Raw genomic sequence first — 23,848 nt, forward strand, 5'->3', positions numbered from 1 at the left:
TGCTCAAATTTGGCCTCTCAAAGAGGATTCCCTCTCATTTCTTCCAAAAATGGCAACCTCTCTTCTCCCTCCCAGAGTGTGCTCCACCCACCTTATTTTGCTCTAATCTACTTTTTTCCCATAGCACTTAACACTTTTTCTTTTTTTTTTTACACCACCGCCACAGCATCACAGGATCCGAGCCACATCTGCAACCTACACCACAGCTCAAGGCAACGCCGGCTCCTTAACCCACTGAGCCAGGGATCGAACCTACATCCTCGTGGATACCAGTCTGGTTCGTAACCCACTGAGCCACACTTAACACTTTCTAACACAGTCTATGATGACTTGTTTATTCTATTTCTGGATTATCATCAGTTCACCTCTCACCCCAATAAACTCCATGGAAGTAGGGATTTTGTCTGCGTTGTTCACTGATGGTTCCCAAACACTCAGGACAGTGTTGGAAATATAAGCGCCCGGTAAATACTAAAAATTTTTTTTTTACTGTAGCTGATTTACATTAGTCTATCAAATATTTGTTGACTGGTTGAATATGTAAATGAATGGATATCTTGGAGACTTTGGATATATTATGTTTGGCAGAAAATGCCACCTGTGCACAGCCTGGCCCTTGAACTCTGTGGAGCACATTTAGTTTGAAAACCATGGGGCTCAGAGCATGGCTCTTTCCTGCTTCGGGCCTGTGATTTTCTGAGCATCTGTGGAACAAAGACCAATAGAAACAGAATGGTGAAAACTGTGTGATGGTGGGCTGGTCAGTGAGGGGTGGATTTCTTTTCTTAAAGTTGCTAGCCAGTGTTGCAATATTTCATCCTAAACACAATTTTGGAGGGGAAAAAAAAAGTTTTTAAAAGACTCTTAGCTCCCCGGAGCTGCCATATCTTATCAGGGAATTGAACATCCCTTCTCTTCCAGGGAGCTGAGGAAGTTGGCAGCCAGCAGAGGGCAGCAAAACCCCACAGGTAGCCCCACAGAGGCTCGGTCCTGCCAGGTTGCAGGAGCAGAAAGGCTAGGGAAGCTGCCTGCCTGTAATCTCCACAACTCTTTGAAACAGGAACTGTTTTCCCATTTTACAGATGAGGCAAGAGGCTTAAGATGAAGTGACAGACAAAAAAGCATGGTGGAGACAAGCATGGGTTCTGGAGTCAGAGTGCCTCTGCTTTGACCTTGATTTTGTCATCTGTCCAAAGAGAAATAAAGTGCCTGCTGCAAAAGATTGTTGAAAGAATCACTACATTAAAACATGAAATGCACTTGGAACACTGCTCAGTTCAATCCATGTTGACTATTAGTCTCGCCTGCTATTCCCTTTGGTCTCATAGCTGTGAAGTAGAGAACCTGGGATTTGAATGGGGGTCTGGCCACATCCGAGTCCACAGGTTTGAACCTGGTGTTATCTTTGGGGGAGAAGAGATGTCCTAACACCACTGCGTCTCCCATCCGTAAACATTGTATACATTTCCATTTATTTAAGTCTTCCTTGAGGTCTTTCATCATTGTTTTGGAGTTTTCGGCACACAGATCCTTTTTAGAGGCTTATTCCTAAGCATTTCATTTCGGGGTCCTTTTGTGTATGATACTTAAAAATGTTTAATTTCCAACCATTCTTTGCTAGTATAGAGAAATGTGATTAATTTTCATATATTGACCTTATATCCATTACCTTACTAAATTCTCTTATTGTTCTAGTAGGTTTTTTTTTTTTTTTTTAAGCTTCTTTGGGATTTTCTGTATAGAAAATTAGGTCTTCTGAAAATAGAAATAGTCTTATTTTTTCTTTACAACCGACTTGGCTTTTGTTTGTTCTTGCCTTATTTCACTGGGTAGGCCAGCTTCTGTAACTCCAAGAGTGGTGTGAGCTGATCCTCTTTATCTTTTCCTAGTGTTAGGGCAGAAAGCATTCAGTCTTTCATCATTAGTATGTTGCCAGCTGTAGGGTGTTTATTTATTTATTTATTTTTGTGCCATTTCTTGGGCCGCTCCCGAGGCAATGGAGGTTCCCAGGCCAGGGGTCGATCGGAGCTGTAGCCACCGGCCTACGCCAGAGCCACAGCAACGCGGGATCCGAGCCGCGTCTGCAACCTACACCACAGCTCATGGCAACGCTGGATCGTTAACCCACTGAGCAAGGCCAGGGACTGAACCCGCAACCTCATGTTCCTAGTCGGATTGGTTAACCGCTGATCCATGATGGGAACTCCTAGGGTGTTTATATTTGTCTTGCTTTTTTTTTTTTTCTTTTTTTGGTACTTATTTATTTCGTAGATACCATTTAGGTTGAGGAAGTTCCCATTTATTCCTAGTTAGTTTTTTTTTTTTTTTAAATCACTAACAGATTTTGAGTTTGGTAGGATCCTTTTGTGCATCTATTGAGATAATCATATGATTTTTTCTTTTCAGTCTGTTGATGTCATGAACTTACATTAATAGATTTTTGAAAGCTGAACCAGTCTTGAGTGCCTAGGACAAACTCTCCTTGTCCTGATGTGTTTTCCTTTTATTTGTTGCTGTTTTCAGTTTCCTAATATTTTTGTTGATGGTTTTTACATTTACATTCATGACAGATATTGATTTGTCATTTTTTCTTTTCTTATTATGCCTTTTCTGGTTTTGGTATCACGGTGATGCTGGTCTCATAAGAGGACTGGAAGTTTTCCCTCCTTTTACATTTTCTTAAGGAATCTGGAATGAGGAGTTCCCGTCGTGGCGCAGTGGTTAACGAATCCGACTAATGACCATGAGGTTGCCGGTTCGATCCCTGGCCTCGCTCAGTGGGTTAAAGATCCGGCATTGCCCTGAGCTGTGGTGTAGGTTGCAGATGTGGCTGGGATCCAGTGTTGCTGTGGTGTAGGCTGGTGGCTACGGCTCCAATTCGAACACCAGCCTGGGAACCTCTGTGTGCTCCTAAAAAAAAAAAAAAAAAATCTGGGATGAGTTTTTCCTTAAATGTTTATCAGAATGCAGTGAAGGCATTGGGCCTGAAGTTTTCTTTGTTGGAAGATTTTAAACTACGCAGTCAGGTCAATTCCTTTAGTAGAAATACAGCTATTCAGATAAGACCGGCTTATTTATGGGTTTAATGCAAAAATGCAGGGCCCCCGTTACAAATTATTATAATTATTATTTTGCTTTTTAGGGCCACACCCACGGCATACCGAAATTCCCAGGCTAGGGATTGAATCTGAGCTGCAGCTGGCAGCCTACACCATAGCCACAGCATTGCTGGATCCTTAACCCACTGAGCAAGGCCAGGGATCAAACCTGCATCCTTATAGATACTAGTCGGATTCGTAACCTGCTGAGCCCCAACAGGAACTCCTTAAAAATTATTAAGAATTTCAAGATGATAGCAATAGTTATTAAACCATGTGTGGGGACTTTCTACAGTTTGGGACCCTTTGCGGTTGCCCAGGACACACACTAAGAGTTCTGGCCACAGTTCTGATGTGTGGTGTGTTGTGTGGGTGCAGTGGGGGGATTCCCTCACCAACAAGCAATTCTTGGACCCTAGCTGGGCATCCCACAATTCAACTCACTTCTAACACTCTCCTACCTGGAGACAGCAGCAGATTCTACAGGTAAAGGATTCCGTCCTACAAGACCGCCCCCCCAACCCCGTTTTAGATGCCAGCTGCAAGCCCAGGTATCAGGTAGACTCCTGGCTCTAGATTAGAACTTTCAAAGACCTCCAACTTGGGTTTGATGTATTTGCTTGCGCAGTTAACAGGACCCAAAGAAACATTCTACTTACTCGAGGACCAGTTTATGATGAAAGAAATAACTCGGGAACAGCCAGATGGGAGAGAGCATAGGGCAAGAAATGGGGAAGAGGGCAGAGCTTCCATGCTCATTCCAGATGCACAACTTCCCCCACAACTCCATGTATTCACCAACCTGGAAACTCTCTGGACACAGTCCTTCTTTTTTTTTTTTTTTTTTTTCTTTTTAAATGGAGGCTTCATTACATAGTCATGATTGACTGATTCAACCTCCAGCCCCTCTCCCCTCCCTGGAGGTCTGGGGTTGGGGTGGGTGGTGAGACTGAAAGTTCCAATCCTCCAAACACATGGTTGGGTCCCTTGGCAACCAGCCCCCATCCTTAAGTGTCTAAAAAGGGCTTTATTGATATCACAAAATGCAACATTGTCACTCATCACTTAGGAAATTCCAAGGGAGCTCTGTGCTAGGGAGGGGACACAAAACAAATATGTATTTCTTATTCTAAATCCACATCACTCATGCCCAGAAGCATCCCTGTCTGGGTTATCTGTTTTTTTCTTGAAGGAGCTTTGACAATTTGTATCTCTAAGGAATTGCTCCATTTCATCTAAGTTCCTAAATGTATGGGTTTTCAGTTGTTTATAACATTTTTTTTTTTATTATCCTTTTGATTTTGTAGTGCCTGTGGAGATATCCCCTCTTTTTTTTTTTTTTTTTTTTTGGCCACACCACAACATGCGGAAGTTCCTGGGTCAGGGATTGAACCCACACCACAGCAGCAGTCCAAGCACTGCAGCGACAATGCTGGATCCTTAACCCTCTGCCCCATAGCAGAAACTCCCCTCTTTCCCTCTTAAATTGATATTTCTCATCCTCTTTTTTCCCCACCATCAATTTGGCTAGAGTTTTTCCAATTTTATTTTTCTTCTGAAAGAGGTAGTTTTTGGTTTCTGGGTTTAAAATTTTTTGTATTATTTTATTTTATCTTTTGGTCATGCCTGAAGCATGTAGAAGTTCCCAGGCCAGGGATCAAACTTTCGCCACAGCAGTGAACTGAGCCACCACAGTGACATTGCCAGATCGTCAACTTGCTGAGCCATCAAGAAACTCCTGTTTCTGTTTTTTCAGTTTTTAATTTCTGCTAAGAACATCTCCCTTTCATTCACTTCAAATATGTTTATCTTTATCTCATGGAACATAGTTATAATCGTGCTTTAAAACTTTGTGTGACTACTCCAACGTCTGTGTCATAGTGCCCCACAGTCTCTTGAACAGGGGAAATTTAATATAGATAATATTGGGAGTTGGAGTCATGAGGGGTTGGCTAGTGAGAAATCAAGAGACCTCTAAAGAGCATAGGAATGACAGGTGTAAGGATCAGCCACTACCATTAGGCTGCGCTAGAGATCCCAAGGAAAAGCCATGGCCGAGATGCAGACCTTGTTCAAGAGGTACAGCCACTGCTTACGGGATTCCAGGAATGTCACTTGGTGTCACACCAGTGGAGCTTTCTGGAAACCCACTTACCAGAACTTACCAGAAATCCACCCTCTGGGGTGCTGTGGAAAGCTTTGCATGAAGAAGTGTCTTGCTGAAGACACCCTGCATGAAACGGCCCAAGGCTGTCACTGGAGGGGCCGCTGCTTTCACTGCACCAGCCTGATGCTATAGCAGCCACCTGCACCGCAGGAACCTGGAGCCAGGGAAGCTGCCCAGAGAGCACAATGGAAGGAAAGTCCCCTCCTCCGGCAATGTCTCTCCCATGTCTGTTGAAGTACCTACTGACAAGACTTAACATCGTTCCAGCTGGCAAAAGAAAATCCTTAAAGGGACCAGGTCCATTTTCACAGAGTAGGCAACAAGGGTGAGTTTGGAGCTGAGTCAATAAAGAGATAACTGGCACAGGGCAGACATGGGTCTATTGGAGGAGAGCTACAGATGGGGCCATATGGTTGTTGCCGCCTGAGGATTGTGTATGACTGCACGAGGTAGATGGGGTGGGAAGTCAGAAGCCGTTGAAAGTAGGAAGGCAGGTGGTTGGTGAGTCCAGGGTCAGGCAAGCCTTGGACTGTGAGCAGAGAGCGCCTGTAGGTTCTCAGGTTGCTAGCTGAGGTCTGGGAAAGGCGGACTTCAGAAAGATGGAAGATGTGCTTCATGCTGTCTAAGAAGGCGGGGAGGCAGGCAGAGCAGCAAACAGTCACTGCTCTGAGATATGTGCCTGAATGAGGCTATGCCCAGCCAGTGCAGTGTATTTCTACCCTCTGTCCTGTCGTCAGACTCAACTCCGGGCCCATCCCCAAACTGGGCACACTCTCTCCATCCACTTGATTTTTGCATGTGCCGTTGCCTCTGCTTGGGACACTTCCTCCTTAGTATGGCTAATTCATCATCCTTACCTCTCTGCTGGGACATCACATCCTCCAGGAGGCTTTTAATGATGCCCCAAGTTTGAGCTGGGTCTCTCCTCTGTGCGCAGTAGCGCTGACTCGACTCTTAACTCAGCACTGAGCATATTGAGTCGAGATCGCTTGTTTACTTGTCTATTTATCAGGCTGCCCTGTAAAGTCTTTGAGGTCCAAGGCCAAATCTCACTTACTGTTATTTTTCCCGGCAGACCTGGCATGTAGCGGCTGTTTGCTGAATGAATAAACGATGAGAGGCTGAAAGTGGCGTACATGGGGAGGGGATGGTAAGGGTGTACTCAGGGGTCATACACCATGTTAAGAAGTTTAGGCTATTTCTGGAAGGCAAGGGGGAGCCACTGGAGGGCTGTAAGCAGGGGAGAGCCATGATCCGTTTTCTGTGTCAGAGAGATCTCTATAGCAATAACACAGAAATATGTTGGACAGGATCAAGAAAGTGGACAGAAAGACTAGGAGGCCCCTGCATGATCCCAGAGGAACTGGGGAGGCATGGACCCTGGGGAGCTGGTGGAAGTGTTGGCCTAGGGGCTGGAGGGCAATGCGTTGCGAGAAGCAGGTGGCTTGGCACTTGTTTTCATAGCTATTGCTGTGTCTCCTCTTCCTCGCTGAGCTCTGAGCCCCTCCAGGGACAGGCCTGAGCCCTCTTTCCTTGGGAACCTCCTCTGTCCCAGACACCACCTCTGCCCTCTGCAAGTCCCTGGCGGGGGGTGGGGGGTGGGCTAGTGGCGTCTAGGCGACCATGTCCCCCATCTTCAGCATGATCGAGAAAGAGAGGCCAGAGTCCTAGTGATGTCAGCATGGCAAGTTTATTGAAATCCCATCAACACAAAGAGCAGTACGAAGAGGGACCCGCCCCAGCCCAGGCCTCCCTGGAGCTTACAGACACAAACCCTCCTGCAGGGGAAAGGGCTGGGCCTCCCTCACACCTCCAGCAGGGGTGTGGGGGTGTGGTAGGGCCCACCTCTCCATCAGCACCCACCCACCGCATGGACTCACAGGCCAGGGTTAAACCACCAACCCAGGAAGAGAGGCAGCCAGCACATGTGCCACTCGGAGAAGACCCATCTCTGGGGATGCAGGGATCCCTGGGGCCAGCAAAGACGGGGGATCCTTCTGGGTCAGGAAGAGAGGGAAAGAACCTTCTCCTGCCAGGGAAAGAAAGGAAGGGGAGGGAGGCAGAGGACAATGGGCCGAAGACATCGGCTGTGTGGAAAGTCCACCCTCCACTCTCCATGTTCATCCAAAGCTGGGATGCGGTGGTGCCAGACGCGTTCATTTGGCGATGCAGTGTTCCTTTCTCCCCCAACGCTCTGATTTTTGAAATTGTATTGAATCTGCTTTTCTTGAGGCTGTGGGACTGGGTGGCGAGCAGTAACCCAAAGGAAGGAAACTGGGAATCGGGGAGAAGTCAGACCGCAGGACACGGGCCAGGCAGAGCAGCCCTTGGCTTCTTGGCAGGAAGAGTAGGGAAGAGCGGCCTCGGGCCAGAGTCAGGGCACGCGGGGGACAGAAGCGGGAGGTACGGAGACGGTTCCTCTGGGGCGGCGGCTGGCTGCACTCGGCTCTCAGTACTTGGTCCGGTGGGAGGTGGTGGTGGACACGAAGCGGACGCTGGCACCGCGGCTGCTGCGGCCGCCGCTGCAGCTGCTGAAGCCGCCCTCGGTGGGCAGCGGGCAGGGGACGCTGGGGGCGCAGGCCTCGCCCACCAGCACGGAGCCCCCTCCGCAGCCCGCGCTCACCCGGGACCCGCCCACGCTGGAGCTGCAGAAGCCGCTGGTCCGGATGCTGCTGCCGCCGGAGAAAGCGACGCCGCCGCGGGAGAGGCCGGAGCTGGTGACCAGGGCATCAGGCCCGCACACCACGCCGCCCCGGGAGCTGCTTACGGCTGCGGGAGGGAAAAACCATCATCAGAGAGGCTGTCTCATCGACTGGGGGGAGGCAGGCGGGGTGGGCCGGTGGCTTCAGGGGGCGTGACCTGGGTCCAAGTGGTTCCTACTCTCTACACAGTCAATACCCATTTCTCTCTTCCCTTGTCCGGGGACTCAAAGACTGGGACTCCCCTAAAGTCAAACATTCAGACTAAAGGTGGGAGAATTCAGCCTATTCCCCAGGTTATTGGCGTAGAGCTGGCAGCCGACTGTCAGTTATATGGGGCCGAATTAGGGTTGGGTTATGTGGGCAAGAAGTGAGCTGGATTATGCAGCAGCTGGAGCACAGCCTCCATCAAGCCAGGGGCTTCTCTTCCAATTCTATCATGCCCCTTAGTGGTCCCCACATTGCCCCTCACCCCCGGAGCCCCTTGTCAGTTCCTCCTGATCCACTGATGGCTCTGCTCTGCAACCCCCCCCCCCCCTCGTTTCCTTGCCCCTCCATGACCCAGCACCTAGTCCAACTCAATCTTGCTTAGACCAGCCCTCCATCGGTGGAGAGCTCTCCCTTTCTCCTGTCTCCACTTACCAGAGTCCTTCCTGCCCTCTGTGACCCAGCCAGCTTAGCACTCAGCTCCCCACCACAGCTGTGTATATTTGCACTTTTGGATCAGAAATCTGGATTTGAATTCTGGCTGTGCCGCTAACTAGCTTTGTGACTCCTGGCAAGTCATGCATTTTCTCTGATCGAGTAAAAGGAGGATGCCCTTGTCTAGTCCTCACCTGTTCCCCGCCCCCCTCCCCCCGGGGCTTTGAGGGTTAGGTTGACAGTGGATAGGATTCCTCTCTAGAAGAAGCTAATTCTGAGAGCAGGGGCTGGGGCTTGCCTTCACTGCGTCTCTACCCTGCAGAGCTCAGGACAGACTCTGCATGCTATGGGCTCAACTGATACTTTGGCGGTAGCGGCGGTAGCAGCAAGGGGACTTGCGTTCAGCCTTGTCCCATCCCCTGCCATCTGGAAGGGAGGGAACTCCCTGGCACAGGCCTTTCTATTCTTTCCCTGGTCTTTGCCCTCGAAGGACAAGGCCACTCAAAGCAAAACAGCTGACTCTCTTCCAGAACCCTCACGCCCACCAGGCCCTGCCAGCCTTTGTGATTGCTTAGCTCTGGGGAGGCAGGCTCAGACTTCAGCTAAGGGGATGCTCACTGTCCAGGGGCCAGAGGGTCCCTGCTGCCCTGGCTGCCATGACCAGTGCAGCCATGGGCTTCAGAACCCCTGTGTGGGCTTGAGTTTATAGGAAAGTTGAAGGGCCCTAGGAGAGAAATGTGTGAAGAGGAAAAGACTGAAGGTTCTTACATATGTCTACTGGTCCAACACCTTCACAGATCCTGGAGAGAAAAAGAAGCAAGTCAGTTGACAAGCAGTGTTGCTGAAAACCTGTGTACTATCAGAGGGTCTACTTGGCTGAGGGGACCCATGGACCAGTGATTCTCTTCCTTAGCTACACGAGCATCTGGGAAGTTTTGAAAAACTCCATGTTCCTAGACCCTGCCCTCAAACTATTGAATCAAAATATTTGACGAATGTCTTCTTTTACTATTTTATTTTATTTTACTTTATTTTATTTTATTTTATTTTATTCCTTTTGTCTTTTTAGGGCTGCACCCTTGGCATTATGGAAATTCTCAGGCTAGGGGTCAAAGTGGAGTGGCAACTGCCGGCCTGCGTCACAGCCACAGCAACATGGGATCAGAGTCACATCTGTGACCTACACCATAGCTCACAACAACACTGAATCCTTTAACCCCCTGAGCAAGGCCAGGGATCGAACTCGCATCCTCATGGATACTAGTCGTGTTCGTAACTGCTGAGCCATGACGAGAACTCCCTTCTTTTACTTCAATTTATTTTTAACACGCTAACCAGTCAAGTAGAACTCCCTGAGATTATGGTTCAGACTGTCTACAAACTTGCACTTAGAGGCACGTTAGAGCCATCTTCTAATCCCCTGCTATGGGCAACTGACTAGGGTTTTCGGAAAAGGTACTGCTACCTCTAGAGAGTGCCCATGTCAGCAACTCCTCACCTGGTCCCCATCTCCGCTCAGTCTTTCTAAATGCTGGACGTCTGCAGCCCTGAGAGCACTTACCGGATCTCCTCGCCTTCTAGCAGGCGCCTGTAGGTGGCGATCTCGATGTCCAGGGCCAACTTGACATTCATCAGCTCCTGGTACTCACGCAGCTGGCGCGCCATGTCCTGCTTGGCCTGCTGAAGGGCGCCCTCTAGATCTGCCAGCTTGCTCTTGGCATCATTGAGGGCCGCCTCGCCCTGCTGCTCCGCCTGGGCCACCGCGGCTTCCAGCTTGGCCCGCTGCAGGGAAGGCAGTTTGCATGTGGGCTTTGGCACCACCAAAGGGGATCCCCAGGTGGGGCTAGAAACACTGCCCCCCTGTGGGTGGGGTCACAGCTTGGTGCCAAGGCAGAGATGGAACCCATGTAGACTGCTTTCCTCATCCTGTAGTTTGAGGTCGCCAGGAGGTGGAATATTCTTTTCTTCAGTTTCCATCCTCACTGATTTTTGCACTTACTGATTTCTGCTGCTCTAGGATGCAGGGGATCCAGCGTATAAAGCCATTCTTTCTGCCTCACCTGCCCCTCTCAGTCAGCCCCAGGTCTTTCCTTCTATATGGGAGACTCTCTTTCCCTTCCATGTTTTCCTCCTCCAGGAAGTCTTCCTGGACTAATTCCTCCATTTCTCTTTCTGGGTCCTGGTGGGCTCCCCCACATCACATGACTCGGGCTCCCCAGAACTTCAGGCCCTGCCTCCCCAGAGCTTGGGACCCTCTGGACCTTTTTGTCTTTCCCTTTGCCCACCTGAGCCTTGGCGTGCTCGATCTCTGCCTTCAGCCTCTGGATCAAGCGGTTCAGCTCATTGATCTCATCACGAGTGCTGCGCAGGTTGTCACAGTGTTGGCCAGCTGTCACCCGCATCTCCTCATACTGGGGGTGGGGGTGGGGGAGAAGGGTTCGAAGGTTGGGTCAAGTCCACAGCCCACTGTCATCCATGAGTCTTACCCCAGGGCTTCCCACACCCCTTCCCCGGCACCTTCCTGCCCACCTTGGTCTGGTACCAGGACTCAGCATCAGCCCGACTGCGCCTGGCAATCTCTTCATACTGAGCCTTGATGTCGGCGATGATCCCGTCAACATTCAGGTCCCGGCTGTTGTCCATCTTCACGATGACGGATGTCTCTGAGATGTGTGACTGCAGCAACTGGATTTCCTGTGTTGGGGGATCAGCGAGACAAATGGGCTCAGAGTCCCATCATTGGCTGAGGCTCTACCAACAGGGTCCCAGGGAAGTGAAGTCAGGAGAGAGAGCATCGTTTGTTCGTTCAGGGCAAAGCAATAGAGCAGATCATCCAAGCCAAAGGCAAAGAAAAAGATGTGGCCAGACCCTTTCCATTGGACTTTAAACCCTTCTTATACACTCAGAGACATCCCTTTTAATACCCTAATTTGCTTAGGGGACTGTTAAAACCATGAGGGCCTAGGGGGTTGGTGGAGGGGAGAGAGAGCCCTGCTAAAGGATAAATTTTCCTTTGGATAACCCACACAGTGGCTGCGCCACTCACAGATCATTGAGAACCAACAATATTTTAGAATATGGTAGTCTAGGCATTCCTATATCCCAAGTCCTTAATAGAACTGGGGGTGGGGGGTGGGGAGGGCTGGGAACTGGCCTGCAGGTGAGGGTCCCAGAGGGAGCTTACTTCAGCCTTTCAGCTCAGAGCCAGACATTCAGATCTGATTGGCTCTAACCAGACCAAACCGTCCTTAGAAAGAAGCAAAAGCTAGCTAGTTCATTTGACAAATCAGGTAACCATTTTTCTTCCATCTCCTAGCAAATCAGTTTCTCAGATTCTTCTCATTGGTAGACAGGAAGAGACCTTCCTAGAACCCAGTCTTTACTTATTTATTTATTTTTGGCCACACCTGTAGCATGTGGGCCAGGGATTGAACCCGTGCCACAGCAGCGACCCAAGCTGTGGCAGTGACAATGCAGGATCCTTAACCCTTAACAAGAGAACTCCAGACTCCAGTCTTTAGATTGGCCAATAAGGAATTGGCTCATAGATCCAAGGAGCTTATTCTAGACCTAAGTCAGGGCACGAAGAAGCCTGCTCTCCTTACCTTCTCCCTTTGTAGATCAATATGTAGAGGGTATAGATTTGATGCGAGGAAAGATGTATGATACCAAATGTTAGAAAATACACTAGTCCAGCAAAGCCCCCAGGGAGTCCACGCCATGTACGGATCTCCTTGGATGGCTCAGAAGGAGTGAACCCTTACCGCCATGTATAGGGTTTTCAGGAAGTCAATTTCCTGAGTCAGGCTATCCACGTTGGCCTCCATATCAGACTTATTTAAGAAAGCTGAATCCACATCCTGCATCAAAGAGAGAAGGATAAAATGCTCATGACTTGTGCACTGTTTAACCTCTTCACCTAGAGGAGATGGGTAGGAAGATCAGGGATCCGCACAGGGCCAGGCCAGGTGGGATGGCTGGGAAGGTCCTTGGGTGGAAATCCAGCTTAATAACTCTTCTCCTTCTCCTTCACACAACCTGAACCCGCCAGGGATGTTGGACATTTCCTGATGCTTATTTAGAGGCAAGAAATCTGGATCATCCAAGACTCTTAAAAAGTCATCTTTTCAGACCTCTGCTTTCATGAGACCTAATCCTAAGTAATTAGGGGCCAAGTCAGAACTTTGAAGGGAACCTGTTGTGCCTTAGGGTGTCCGCTGTGTGTGAGTAGTCACAGGGCTGCCTGGGCAGCATCCTGGGGTCTTGAGAACATTTTCCTGGCTGGGGGAGAAGTTTGCCTGGGCCTATGTCTCTCTCTTACCTTCTTCAGAGCCACGAACTCATTCTCAGCATTGGCCCGGAGCACCACCTCCTCTTCATACCTGGATGATAAGGAATAAGAGAGTAAATTCTCACTCTGAACTGAGAGCCAGTTATTCCCCAGTCATGACCTCTTGCGACCTCTGTGCTCCATCAAGCCTGGCTCCCGTTGCCACCTGCATGTTCTCATCCACTGTGTCCCATCTTTACAGCCTTTTATGAGTCAGTGGCCCTCAGTTTCTCTAAATCACTTTTACTTTCTCAAAGTGGATGTGGGGTTTGAAAATCTGAACTTTTTCTGTGCTCCTTTGCTGGAAAATCCTTAGGGTCTTTGCACCTGACCTCAGAGGAAGTGGGACCCAACTATGGCTGGACCTGGGCACTGTTCTCAAAACCAGGGCTCCTTTTTCTGGGGTCGATTCACTCATTTCCACAGGGGGATTAGGGACAAATCATAATCAATTCCAGTTCTCCTTTTCCTCAGGACCCACAGAAGGAATCCTTCTCCCATACATATCAGAGCCCCACCCCTGTCTTCAGGCTGGGGATTGAAACCAGCATTCAACCCTAATCCTTTCAGTGGCTCTCATCTGAGTTTGGCCCCTGCTTTGGGGACCAGCCCATGCCCATCCTTGGTCAGTGCTGTGCAGAAGCCACTCACTTCTTCTTGAAACCCTCAAGGACATCCTGCATGTTGTTCCTCTCAGCTTCTAACCGGGCTCGATCGCTGCTCACTACATCCAGCTGGTGCCGCAGGTTGGTGATGTAGTTCTCAAAGAGGGGCTCCAGGTTGCTCCTGGTACCTTTCTGCTCTTGGAGGAAGCTCCACTTGGTCTCTAGAAGTTTATTCTGCTGCTCCAGGAAGCGCACCTAAATCCACAGGGGCAAAGACATGGCAATGGAAGCACTCCATAGAGTCACCTCCGTGTCGGCTAGTTGCTCAAATGGCCAGAGGTGACTTAACACGTGGTGACATTGTTCCTTCCTCTGTTGACTTGCATTCCTCCTCTAACTCAGTAGGACCCAGCAGAGCAGGGCTATGACCCCTCCTCGTGCTCAGCCAGGCTTAGCTACAGACAGAAGCTTTTGAACCCAAGCTCTTCAGTACCGTTTTCCCCGCAACCTTCTGAGGAAGGTGAGGGATGGTTGACTGGGAAGTTGGAGATTGAGTCTGCCTGAGCTGAGGTTTGCCTATATCTGAAAATGGATGTCAACCATCCCTGGCAGGGAATGAGGAGCAGAGTAAAGTACATTTGAGGTGGATGTGCATTAAGTGAAAATTTCACATCATTGGTCACACCCATCACCCCAGATACCCTATCCACTGAGGCTGATAGAGCTGGAGGAGAATGTAGAGAACATTTGCTCCAGCCCTCATTTCAGAGTGAGGAAACTGAAGCTCACAGGGTTGAGTTCCTAGACCCAGACACAATCAGAGCATCCATCTCCGTGGAGACATGGCATCCGGGATGTCAGTTCCACCTCTATATTCCTCACATCAACCTGAAGATCACTGACCACCAGTGGTTGTTCCAAGCTCTTTCCCTCCATCTAATTGACTCTGCTGAATCTGGATACCCCACATGGGAGAGGGGTATGAATCCTTTGTTTTATACGAAAACGACTCAACTCCATTCTCCATTTCCTTAAGCTGGAATGGCTACCCAGCCTCAGGAACTATGAAAACTTCAAGAGAGCATGAGGAGCTCAAAGGATAAAACCTCTTAAATCTGGACCAGCCAATACCTGGTGAAAGATATTTCTAAGTGACTAGGTGGAAGGCCTTAGTTTGTCCAGATGTCTTTAGATTTAGCTGGATGGTCTCCCTCCTCCAGAAGACACTGCCACTGTTTTAGTCTATTCCTCCACACAGTGCTTCTCAAACTCATCCTTGCTTTGCCACAGAACAACCCAGAAATCATACTGCCATGTCTTTAGTTGATGTCTGAAGGATCTGAGGTCAAGGTCTATGCCCCAGCATGGACCAGGTCTTAAGGGAAAGAACACCCCAATGCATTTAGCTCTCACCATCCCAGACCCAGAGGCTGGGCTGTCCCACGTACCTTGTCGATAAAGGAAGCAAATTTGTTGTTGAGGGTCTTGATTTGCTCCTTCTCATCCCTCTTCACCCTCTGGGCATTGGGGTCAATCTCCAGGTTGAGGGGGGTCAACAGGCTCTGGTTAACAGTCACTGCTGTGATAGATGGGGCTGCTGGCACTCCAATTCCTCCAACTCGGTAGCCAAAGCCAGGGCCACCGAAACCATAGCCAAGGCCACTGCCAGCTCCAAATCCCAGACCAACACAACTGCCAGACCCAAACCCCAGACCAGCGCCGCTCCCATCACCATAGCCAAAGGCCATCCCACTGCCAACACCAAAGCCAACTCCACAGCGGATGGGACGAGGGCCCACGGCTGCTATCCGGGGTGAGCATGATCCAAAGCTGATGACACTCCGACTGCCAAAGCCACCAAGACCCCGGAAGCTGGGCCCACTCCTGCAGGAGACAGAGCTGGTCCGGAAGCGGTTCAGGTTCTGGTGGGTCATTGCTGAGCAAGAGCTGAAGTTGCCCACACGGCGACCAGAGCTAACTCTGTAGGAGCGGCAAGACATGATGGCTTCCTGCTTGAGAGCAAAGCGGAGCTGCAGAGTGGGGTAAGCTGAAGCTGGGAGTCCCTCTGAGGCTAGTCGATCCCTCTTGCCCCTTTTATGTGTGTGGGGATCTGAGGGTTGGCCCCATAAAAAGGAAGAAAAAGCCATTTGGAAGCATTTATGAGCTTGGGTAGTTAGCAGAAACTCTTCATGCCTGTAACCTACTTCACAATGAGCTAATCTCAGACACACCTATTCTCCTCAGGATCAGGGCCATAACATCCAACCTATAAACATTAAAAACATATAAATGCATAAACATTATGGTCCTATTTTTCCTGCAAGTCCTCAGTAATTGCCATTATGGGGACATTAATTTGCTTTGGTCATTAATCCAATAGACTTTCCACTTTAAGTGTGGCTAACCACCAGAAAGTTAGGATGGCAACAGCTCCAGCGAGAGGCTTGTAAGGGAGGCATCTATATAGATTCAATCCCCTACATAGATGAGGGGTGTGCGGAAGGGAGGCAGGGTCTGCATAGCTCCAAGTAAGAAATGATGAGCCTATAGCTTATTGCATCCCTGTAGATGGATTAAACAATCCAGAAGCCATTTGCCGTGTTTTATCTATCCTCTATGATCTGGTTTCACTTTTTGCATAAGAACTGAATAGTTAGTAAAGCTCATTTGGGTTAGTGTAGATACATGTCTGATTTGAGACACTCCAAGTAGATTCATTCATTCACTCAATCATTAATTCATTCAACAATTACCAGGTGCCCACTCTATTCCAGGTAATGTACTTGGTGCCAAATGGACAGAGATAAAAAAGATGGTCTCTATCTTCACGGTGGCAGAGGGAGATTAATCTTGAGGACTTCCACCAGTCAATACTTTTGTGGCATAATTTGAGGCTGGAACATGCAATGATGTGGCCTTATATCTGTGTGGAAAGCTAACCACACGATTTTGAGCTCCCCCCTCCCCCAAATACACATTAAGGCTGATCTACAATCCTGTCTGTACAGGTTCCTTGCCTTCTTGATGAATCTTTGGTTAGGATGGAGAGACACAAACCAATAAGCAGCTGGGTGGAAAATGAAAAGTTCTAAGCCACTGTGTATTGATATCATTGTTATCAATATTCCAGATATTTCAGGACCCAGAGACAGGTGTTTGCCTTTTGTAGTCTAGAGAATGACATGATGTATCCTGTTTGTCTGTGCCTGGGGAAAACGTGTGTTTGGATGCTTACTTGGGATTCTACTTGGAAGGATATGTGCTTTTGACTGGAGCTATCCAGCTCGGGTCTTCACTATTCTCTTCCGCTCCAATCTCTATACCTCTTTCTTTTCCTTGTCTTACTGCATTAACTAAGATTTTCAGTTTGGTGTCGAAAAGGGAGCATCTTTGCCTTAGTCCTGATTTTTAGTGAGAAAGCTTCAAGTTTCTCGGCAATAAGTGTGATGTTAGTTGTAGTTTTGTTTTTTTTTAAATCAAGTTGAGGAAGTTTTCCTCTGCCCTAGTTTTACTACTATTTTCCATAAATTCAGCTATCAGGTGTATTTCCAAAGAGAGAAGAAGCAGAAACATAGTTATAAGAGAACGCTTCTTGGGAGTTCATGTCGTGGCTCAGTGGAAATGAATCTTAGTATCCATGAGGATGCAGGTTCCATCCTGCCTTGCTCAGTGGGTTAAGGATCCTGAGTTGCTGTGAGCTGCAGTGTAGGGTGCAGATTCAGCTCCAATCTGGTGTTGCTGTGGCTGGGGTGTAGGCTGGCAGCTGTAGCTCTGATTCGGCCCCTAGCCTGGGAACCTTCATATGCAGTGGGTGTGGCCCTAAAAAAAAGAAAAAAAAAGAATACCTCTCATGAAGATTGCGCAGAGGCTTCCATGTTGCTAAATTCAGTGCTCTGTTCTCAGCCTTCAGTTAACTTAGCAGGATTTGACATAGTTGCTCATTCCCTTCCCTCAAAACGATTTCTTCTTTTAGTTTCTAGACACCACGTTCACCTGATTTTCTTTCCGTATTATCGACTGCTTCTTTTCAGTCTTCTCAGCAGGCTTCTCCTCATATCTCCAGCCTCTACACACCATAGTGTTCTTGGGCTCAGCCTTTGTATCTGCTCATGTCTTTATCTACACTTGTTCCCTTGGTGACATCATAGAGCCTCATGACTTTAAATGCCATCTATCCACTGATGACTGCCGAGGTGTATCTCTACCCTGGACATACATTCTGGGCCCACATATATATTTCGGTCAACATCTCTATCTGGATATCAATGAGGCACCTCAACTTTCATCTGTCCAAAACCGTTCTCCGGATCGATTGTTCCTATGAAATACATTCCACTTGCCAGATTCACTATCCCTGCCATAGTTCAGGCCAAAAATCTGGGAGTCATCTTTTATTCCTCAGCTTTTTCCATATCCCACATTGAATCCATCAAAATATATCTGGACTTCTACTGCTTCTCACCACCCCGCTGCTACCATGTTGGCCCAAGCCCATCACTCCTCACAGGGTCTCTTGAAGTGTTCTCCCAGCTAGTCACTCTGCTTCCTCCATTGCCCCTTCTGTCTTTTCTTGACACCACAGTCAGAGCGGTCCTTTAAAAAACATGGCAGGTTGTGCCATTTCTAAGTGAACTCCTTCCAGTGGTTTCTCATCCCACTCAGAGTAAATGCCACACAGGATTCTACACAGTCTGCCCTCCCTTTTCATGAACCTCATGTCCTTCTGTCCAGCCTACTGCTTACCCTGCTCCAGCCACCTTGGCCTCCTGTGTGTCCATCAAACAGGTAGGAAAACTGCTCACTTTCCCATTTGCTTTTATTTTTTTTTCCCTGTTGGGAGCTCTTTTCCCTCAAATAGCTACATGGCTGAGTCCCTCACCTCTTCCAGTTCTTTGCTCATAGGTCACCTTCTATTTAAAGCCCTCCCACCGCCTTCTTAGCACTTCTTACCATCCCAGATCCCCTCCTACATGGATTTACTTATTTATTGTCGGCTTTCCCATATAATATAAGCTCCGGGCACTGCTGTCTATTTTTTTTTTTTTTTTTTTGGCTATACCCGTGGTATATAGAAGTTCCCAGGCCAGGGATTGAACCTGTGCCACTGCAGAGGCAACACCAGGCCCTTAACCCACTGTGCCACAATGGGAACTCTTGCTGTACTTTTTTTTTTTTTTTCTCCTCTGTGTCCCCTGCTTGGGTGAGTGGGGCACATGGTAAGCATGTTACATAGTTTTGTGGAATGAATGAAGACCCTGCAAAGATTAAAAGCAGGAGGAAAGGGGGAAAGAAGCAGGGGGCCAAAAAGAAGAGGAATTTGGGCATTTGGCTTCATAGGTATTTCAGGAAGAGGAGACTCCAGTTTCCAACATGGACAAGAATGTCCCTGAAGGTGATGATGGTGCAGAAACTCAAGAGCTCAGTGGGGCCCCACCCAGTTTGCCCTGCAGCTCCAGCCTCTTGGGGTGTGAGTCTGGCTGCTTGGAGGAAAGGGCGTCCCCCTCCCCTGAGGTCAGGCAAGTGGGTCCAGGAGACTAGGAAGGGGACTGAGGACACCTGTGGAGGGGAAAAGGTGAGGGGAGCAGGAGAGATGGCATGGAGGACACCGCAAGTATGCTGGGCTGGGGACAGAAGACTTGACCCAGCCCTTGGAGTCAGATGGACCTGGGTTCAATCCCAGTGTTTTGTTTTGTTGTTTTGTTGTTCTGTTTTTGCTTTTTAGGGCCACAACCATGGCATATGGAAGTTCCCAGGCTAGGGGTCGAATCAGAGCGGCAACTGCCAATCTACACCACAGCCACAGCCACATGGGATCCGAGCCGCACTTATGACCTACACTACAGCTCACAGCATGCCGGATCCTTAAGCCACTGAGCGACACCAGGGACTGAACCGCATCCTCATGGATACTAGTCGGATTCGTAACTGCTGAGCCACAACAGAAACTCCTCAATCCCAGTTTTGTCACCAGTCCACAGTGTGACCTTGGCTAGTGGTGCCGCAAGGGTTCGGCAGTGGCTGTCTTTGGGGGAAGGCAATAAGGGGTGCTTGTCTGTAGAGAACGTAAAAACAATGATACATCCAACTAAAAGTCTGTCGCCTTTTATTATCACTGTGCAAATGCGTGCTCTCCATGGTATACCAGTGACCCAAGGAAATTGTTTAACCTCTCCAAGCCTCAGTTTCCTCATCTGTAAAGTGGAATTATAACAACTGCGCAGGATGTCAGGGTTACACATGAAAGTGTCTGGAGTGGATGCTGTGTGGTGCCTGGCATGGTTATTGTCCTTTATGTCTTTCCTTTGCTCTCCTTCCTCCCTCCATCCATCTTTTCTTCCCTCTGCCCCTTCCGGTCTCTTTTTTGCCCAAATCCCCTTTTCACTTCTAAGCTGTCATCTCTGTTCCCGTCCAGCATCCCACCTCCCTCCCGCTCTGGTGGCTGTGGCCTCATTTCCCCACCAGCCATTTCTGGGGCTGCCCCGCGTCTCAGGCTGGGCTGGGTGGGGTGGGGGTAATTGAGCCCAGTCAAGCATAACCCCTGTCCTGGGATGAGCTGTCGCCATCAGCCGTTTATAGTTCTGAGGCATTATTTCGCCAGACGATGCATAACACAAACTCAGCCGTTTGTCAGGGGGTGGCAGGTGGGGAGATGGGAGGAGCTGCCCTGGAAACTCTGAGCTGGGGCTTTTGCTGCTCTGACAGTTTCTTCTTCCTGTTGGGAGTCAGGCTGGATGTAATCCTGAGATCTGCTGGCTGAGCCCAGCCTCGGCTCCTCACTGAGCTAATGTAGACCCATTGCTGGCTCATGGAGATGCTATCGGCATGGGGGGTGGGGAGGGCTGCTGAGGTTGGGGAAGGTGGGGAGGAGGGTTGGGAGGGGAGGGGGCTGTCCTGGTTGGCTGAGCAGAGCCTGGGAACCCTGGGCATGCTGCGACTATGCGTGAGTGTGTGTGCGTGCACGTGTGTGTGTGTGTGTGTGTGTGTCTGTCTGTCTGTCTGTCTATCTGTGTCTGTGTATGTGTGAGCGTGTGGGAGGGAAGGAGGCGGACAGGGAAATCCCAGGTGATGAAAAGCCTCTGCAAAAAGCCGCCTTCTTCAGAGTGTTTCCGTTTGGCCAGGGGACAAGTTTGGGCTGGAGAGAGGCACTGGGAGGTGTTCAAGCTGAGACCTGCCCTGGTGACAAGAGAAGCTCAGGAGTCCCGCAGCAGCAGGAAGGAGATGATGGGGAGAGGCTGAAGCCTTCCAACCCTGTCAGACTAATGATGCTTGGACAGAATCTGGACACCTCCCAGGACAGACAAACCACCCCCTGCTTGGGCGCATCCCACCCTTTCAGGCAGAATGATTTTTTTCAGGTTCAGCCCAAATGCCTCACCTGCCTACACAGTTATCACCGTCAGGGTGAAATGATGCTGCTTGTAGGCGTGCAGGTCACTTTGCTTCAACAAACCTTGCTGATGTGAGCCCGGCATCTAGGTTAGGTGTTGGGACCTTCTATCGGACTTGGTAACCCTAAATTCTCCTCCTCTGCTCACAGTTCCATTTCTTTCTTTCTTTTTTTTCTTCTTTTTTTATGGCCACACCCAAGGCATATGGAAATTCCCTGGTGGGGGATTGCATCCAAGTCGTAGTTGCAACCTATGCCACAGCTTCCACAACCCTGGATATTTTAACCTACTGTGCAGGGCTAGGGATCAAACCCACAGCTCCACAGTGACTGGAGCCACTGCAGTCGGATTCTTCTTCTTCTTCTTTTTTTTTTTTTTTTTTGTCTTTTATCTTTTTAGGGCCGCACCTGTGGCATATGGAGGTTCCCAGGCTAGGGGTTAAATTGGAGTTTTACCTGCCAGCCACAGCCACAGCAATGTGGAATCTGAGTCGTGTCTGTGACCTGCACCACAGCTCATGGCAATGCTGGGTCCTTAACCCACTGAGTGAGGCCAGGGATTGAACCTGCGCCCTCATAGATGCTAGTCAGATTCATTTCCACTGAGCCACAACAGGAACTCCTGCAGTTGGATTCTTAACCCACTGCACCACAGTGGGAACTCCCACAGTTCCATCTCTGCTGCCATGTCCCTCAGTCCCAAGTCGAGAGTGGCATTAGTGGGTCCTCTTGGGGCCGCTGATGGGACTGGAACTAAGAAAGGGTCCTGGGGAGCCTGGGGGAGAAGCAGAGGGCACCTGAGGGAGGGGGCAGTGGGGTGAGGAAGGGCCTCCTGGTGAGAAGAGGGACCAGGAAATGGTAGATATTCTGGGGAGACAGATGCAGAAACAGGGGGCTCCCTTCTGGGTCCTCCTCCACTCCCCAGGCCTCCTTGGGCCGTACTCCATCTGTCCTCACGGGGGCGCTCTGGAAAGGGCTGGGATCTGGATTCTGGAGGCCCAGTGGATGCAGGAGGCCTCACGCAGACGGTTCTCCCTTCCTCCCCAGGGCAGGGCTGGGGCCTGAGCCTCCCTGTAATGCCAGCACCCAGTGCAGGGCGGGTCCCTGGAGAAGCTCAGGAGATGCTTCCCTGCGTGAGTGATGAACAGCCAGGCCACCACCAGGAGGCACTTTCGTCCTGCCTGCCTGGAGTCCCCGTCTCCCTGGGGAGACAGGGAGGTTGCGGGCAGGGCTGCACAGCATTCAGGGGGATCCCCTGGTGGAGGCCCTGGAGGGGCGCCCCAGGGCCTCTAGCTCACGTCCAGGTCTGAGCTGGGGTGCCTCACTATTGGACTGTGTCTGCCTTGTGGGTGGTTCCAGACAGGCCTCCCTCCCCCAGGCGCAGCGGGAGGTGGGGGGCAGGAGGGGCTGGACCACTTGGAATAGGAATTCCCAAATCGATGGTGGGCAAGCCCACCTTGCATGAGGATGGGGGAGTCTTTCCCCCTCTCCTCCTTTGCTCCCCTGAGGTGTTCCTGGGCCTGGGGTGGGTTGTCATCTACGGGTAGAGGGTGGGCGGGCTCTTGGAATCTGGGCTTTTGCTGACTCCTGGCCAGAGTGTCTCTGTAGTTTCTAGAGCTTTAGTTTTTTTTTTTTTTTTTTTTTTTTGTCTTTGTTGTTGCTATTCTTGGCGCTCCTGATATGAGTTCCAGGCTAGGGTCAATTGGAGCTGTAGCCACGCTACGCAGAGGCAGCACGCAGGTCCGGCGCGTCTGCACCTACACCAGCCCGGCCGCGGATCGTTACCACTGAGGGCAGGATCGACCGCACTCATGGTTCTGTCGATTGTTAACTGCGCACGACGGATCTAGAGCTTTAGTTTTAATCAGCGAGGAGCTTGGATGGCTCTAGGCCTAGGTCCAGAGTGACAGGGCTTCAAGTGGGAACCAAGGCTGTGAGGTCACTGTTCCGTCCCCTCCTTCCCTGGGTGTGGATGTGTGTCCCTTACATGGCCGGCCTCACCTGCCTGACTCTGCGCACTCAGGCTCACAGTTGCTGATCCCTAGCCTGTAGCCCCCTCTGTGTTTCCTTGCTTCCTCTCAGTCCTGCTGGCCTTCGGGCTCCAGCTTGCCTGCCCCTACTCTGGGGACTCTCCCAAGGCCTGTGACTAGGGTAGGACCCTTAGTCATGTCCTCCTTCACAACAAACCTTCATCTATAATTTCTTTTTATCTTTTCTTTTCTTTTTTTTTTTTTTGGTCTTTTTTTGCCTTTTCTAGGGCCGCTCCTGCAGCATATAGAGGTTCCCAGGCTGGGGGTCTAATTAGAACTGTAGCTGCCAGCCTACGCCACAGGCACAGCAATGCGGGATCTGAGCCACGTCTGTGACCTACACCACAGCTCACGGCAACGCCGGATCCTTAACCCACTGAGCAAGGCCAGGGATCGAACCCGCAACCTCATAGTTCCTAGTCGAGTTTGTTAACCCCTGTGCCATGATGGGAACTCCGCATCTATAGTTTCTTGTTCCAGGTCTGCATCACCGGCCAGGCTGCAAGCCCCAAAGGCATGCCCTGGGCCCAAGGCCCCATTTTTTAGAAACAGCTTTATTAAGATGTAACTCCCATATCATATAATTCACTCACTTGAATTGTGCAATTTAGTGATTTTAGTATATTCTTAGATATGTACAACCATCAGCAAAATTGATTTTAAAAATTCTTATCACCTCATAAAGAAACTTTCAGCTGTCCCCCGCCCCCCTGCCGTCTTCTCCTTCCTGCAGCCCTAGGCAAACACGGATCTACTTTCTGTCTCTGTGGATTTTCCTAATCTGGAATTTCATACGAATGGAATCACAGAATATGTGGTCCCTCTGTCTGGATTCTCCATATTTTTCTTTCTAGGCCTGCACTTGTGGCATATGGAAGTTCCCATAGGGG

General features: G+C 49.7%; 1 protein-coding gene across 1 annotated transcript; it reads right to left on the reverse strand.

The window, feature by feature from the left end:
• KRT84 (keratin 84) lies at positions 6,943-15,576 on the reverse strand. Its single transcript, XM_003355397.4, has 9 exons — positions 14,990-15,576; positions 13,588-13,796; positions 12,928-12,988; positions 12,371-12,466; positions 11,136-11,300; positions 10,892-11,017; positions 10,168-10,388; positions 9,375-9,406; positions 6,943-8,034 (listed from the first exon to the last, which is right to left on the reverse strand). The coding sequence occupies exons 1-9, from the start codon at positions 15,539-15,541 to the stop codon at positions 7,715-7,717; spliced, it is 1,782 nt and encodes a 593-aa protein (XP_003355445.3). The 5' UTR covers positions 15,542-15,576; the 3' UTR covers positions 6,943-7,714.

This window comes from Sus scrofa, chromosome 5 (genome assembly GCF_000003025.6).
Source record: "Sus scrofa isolate TJ Tabasco breed Duroc chromosome 5, Sscrofa11.1, whole genome shotgun sequence".
Classification (NCBI taxonomy): domain Eukaryota; kingdom Metazoa; phylum Chordata; class Mammalia; order Artiodactyla; family Suidae; genus Sus; species Sus scrofa.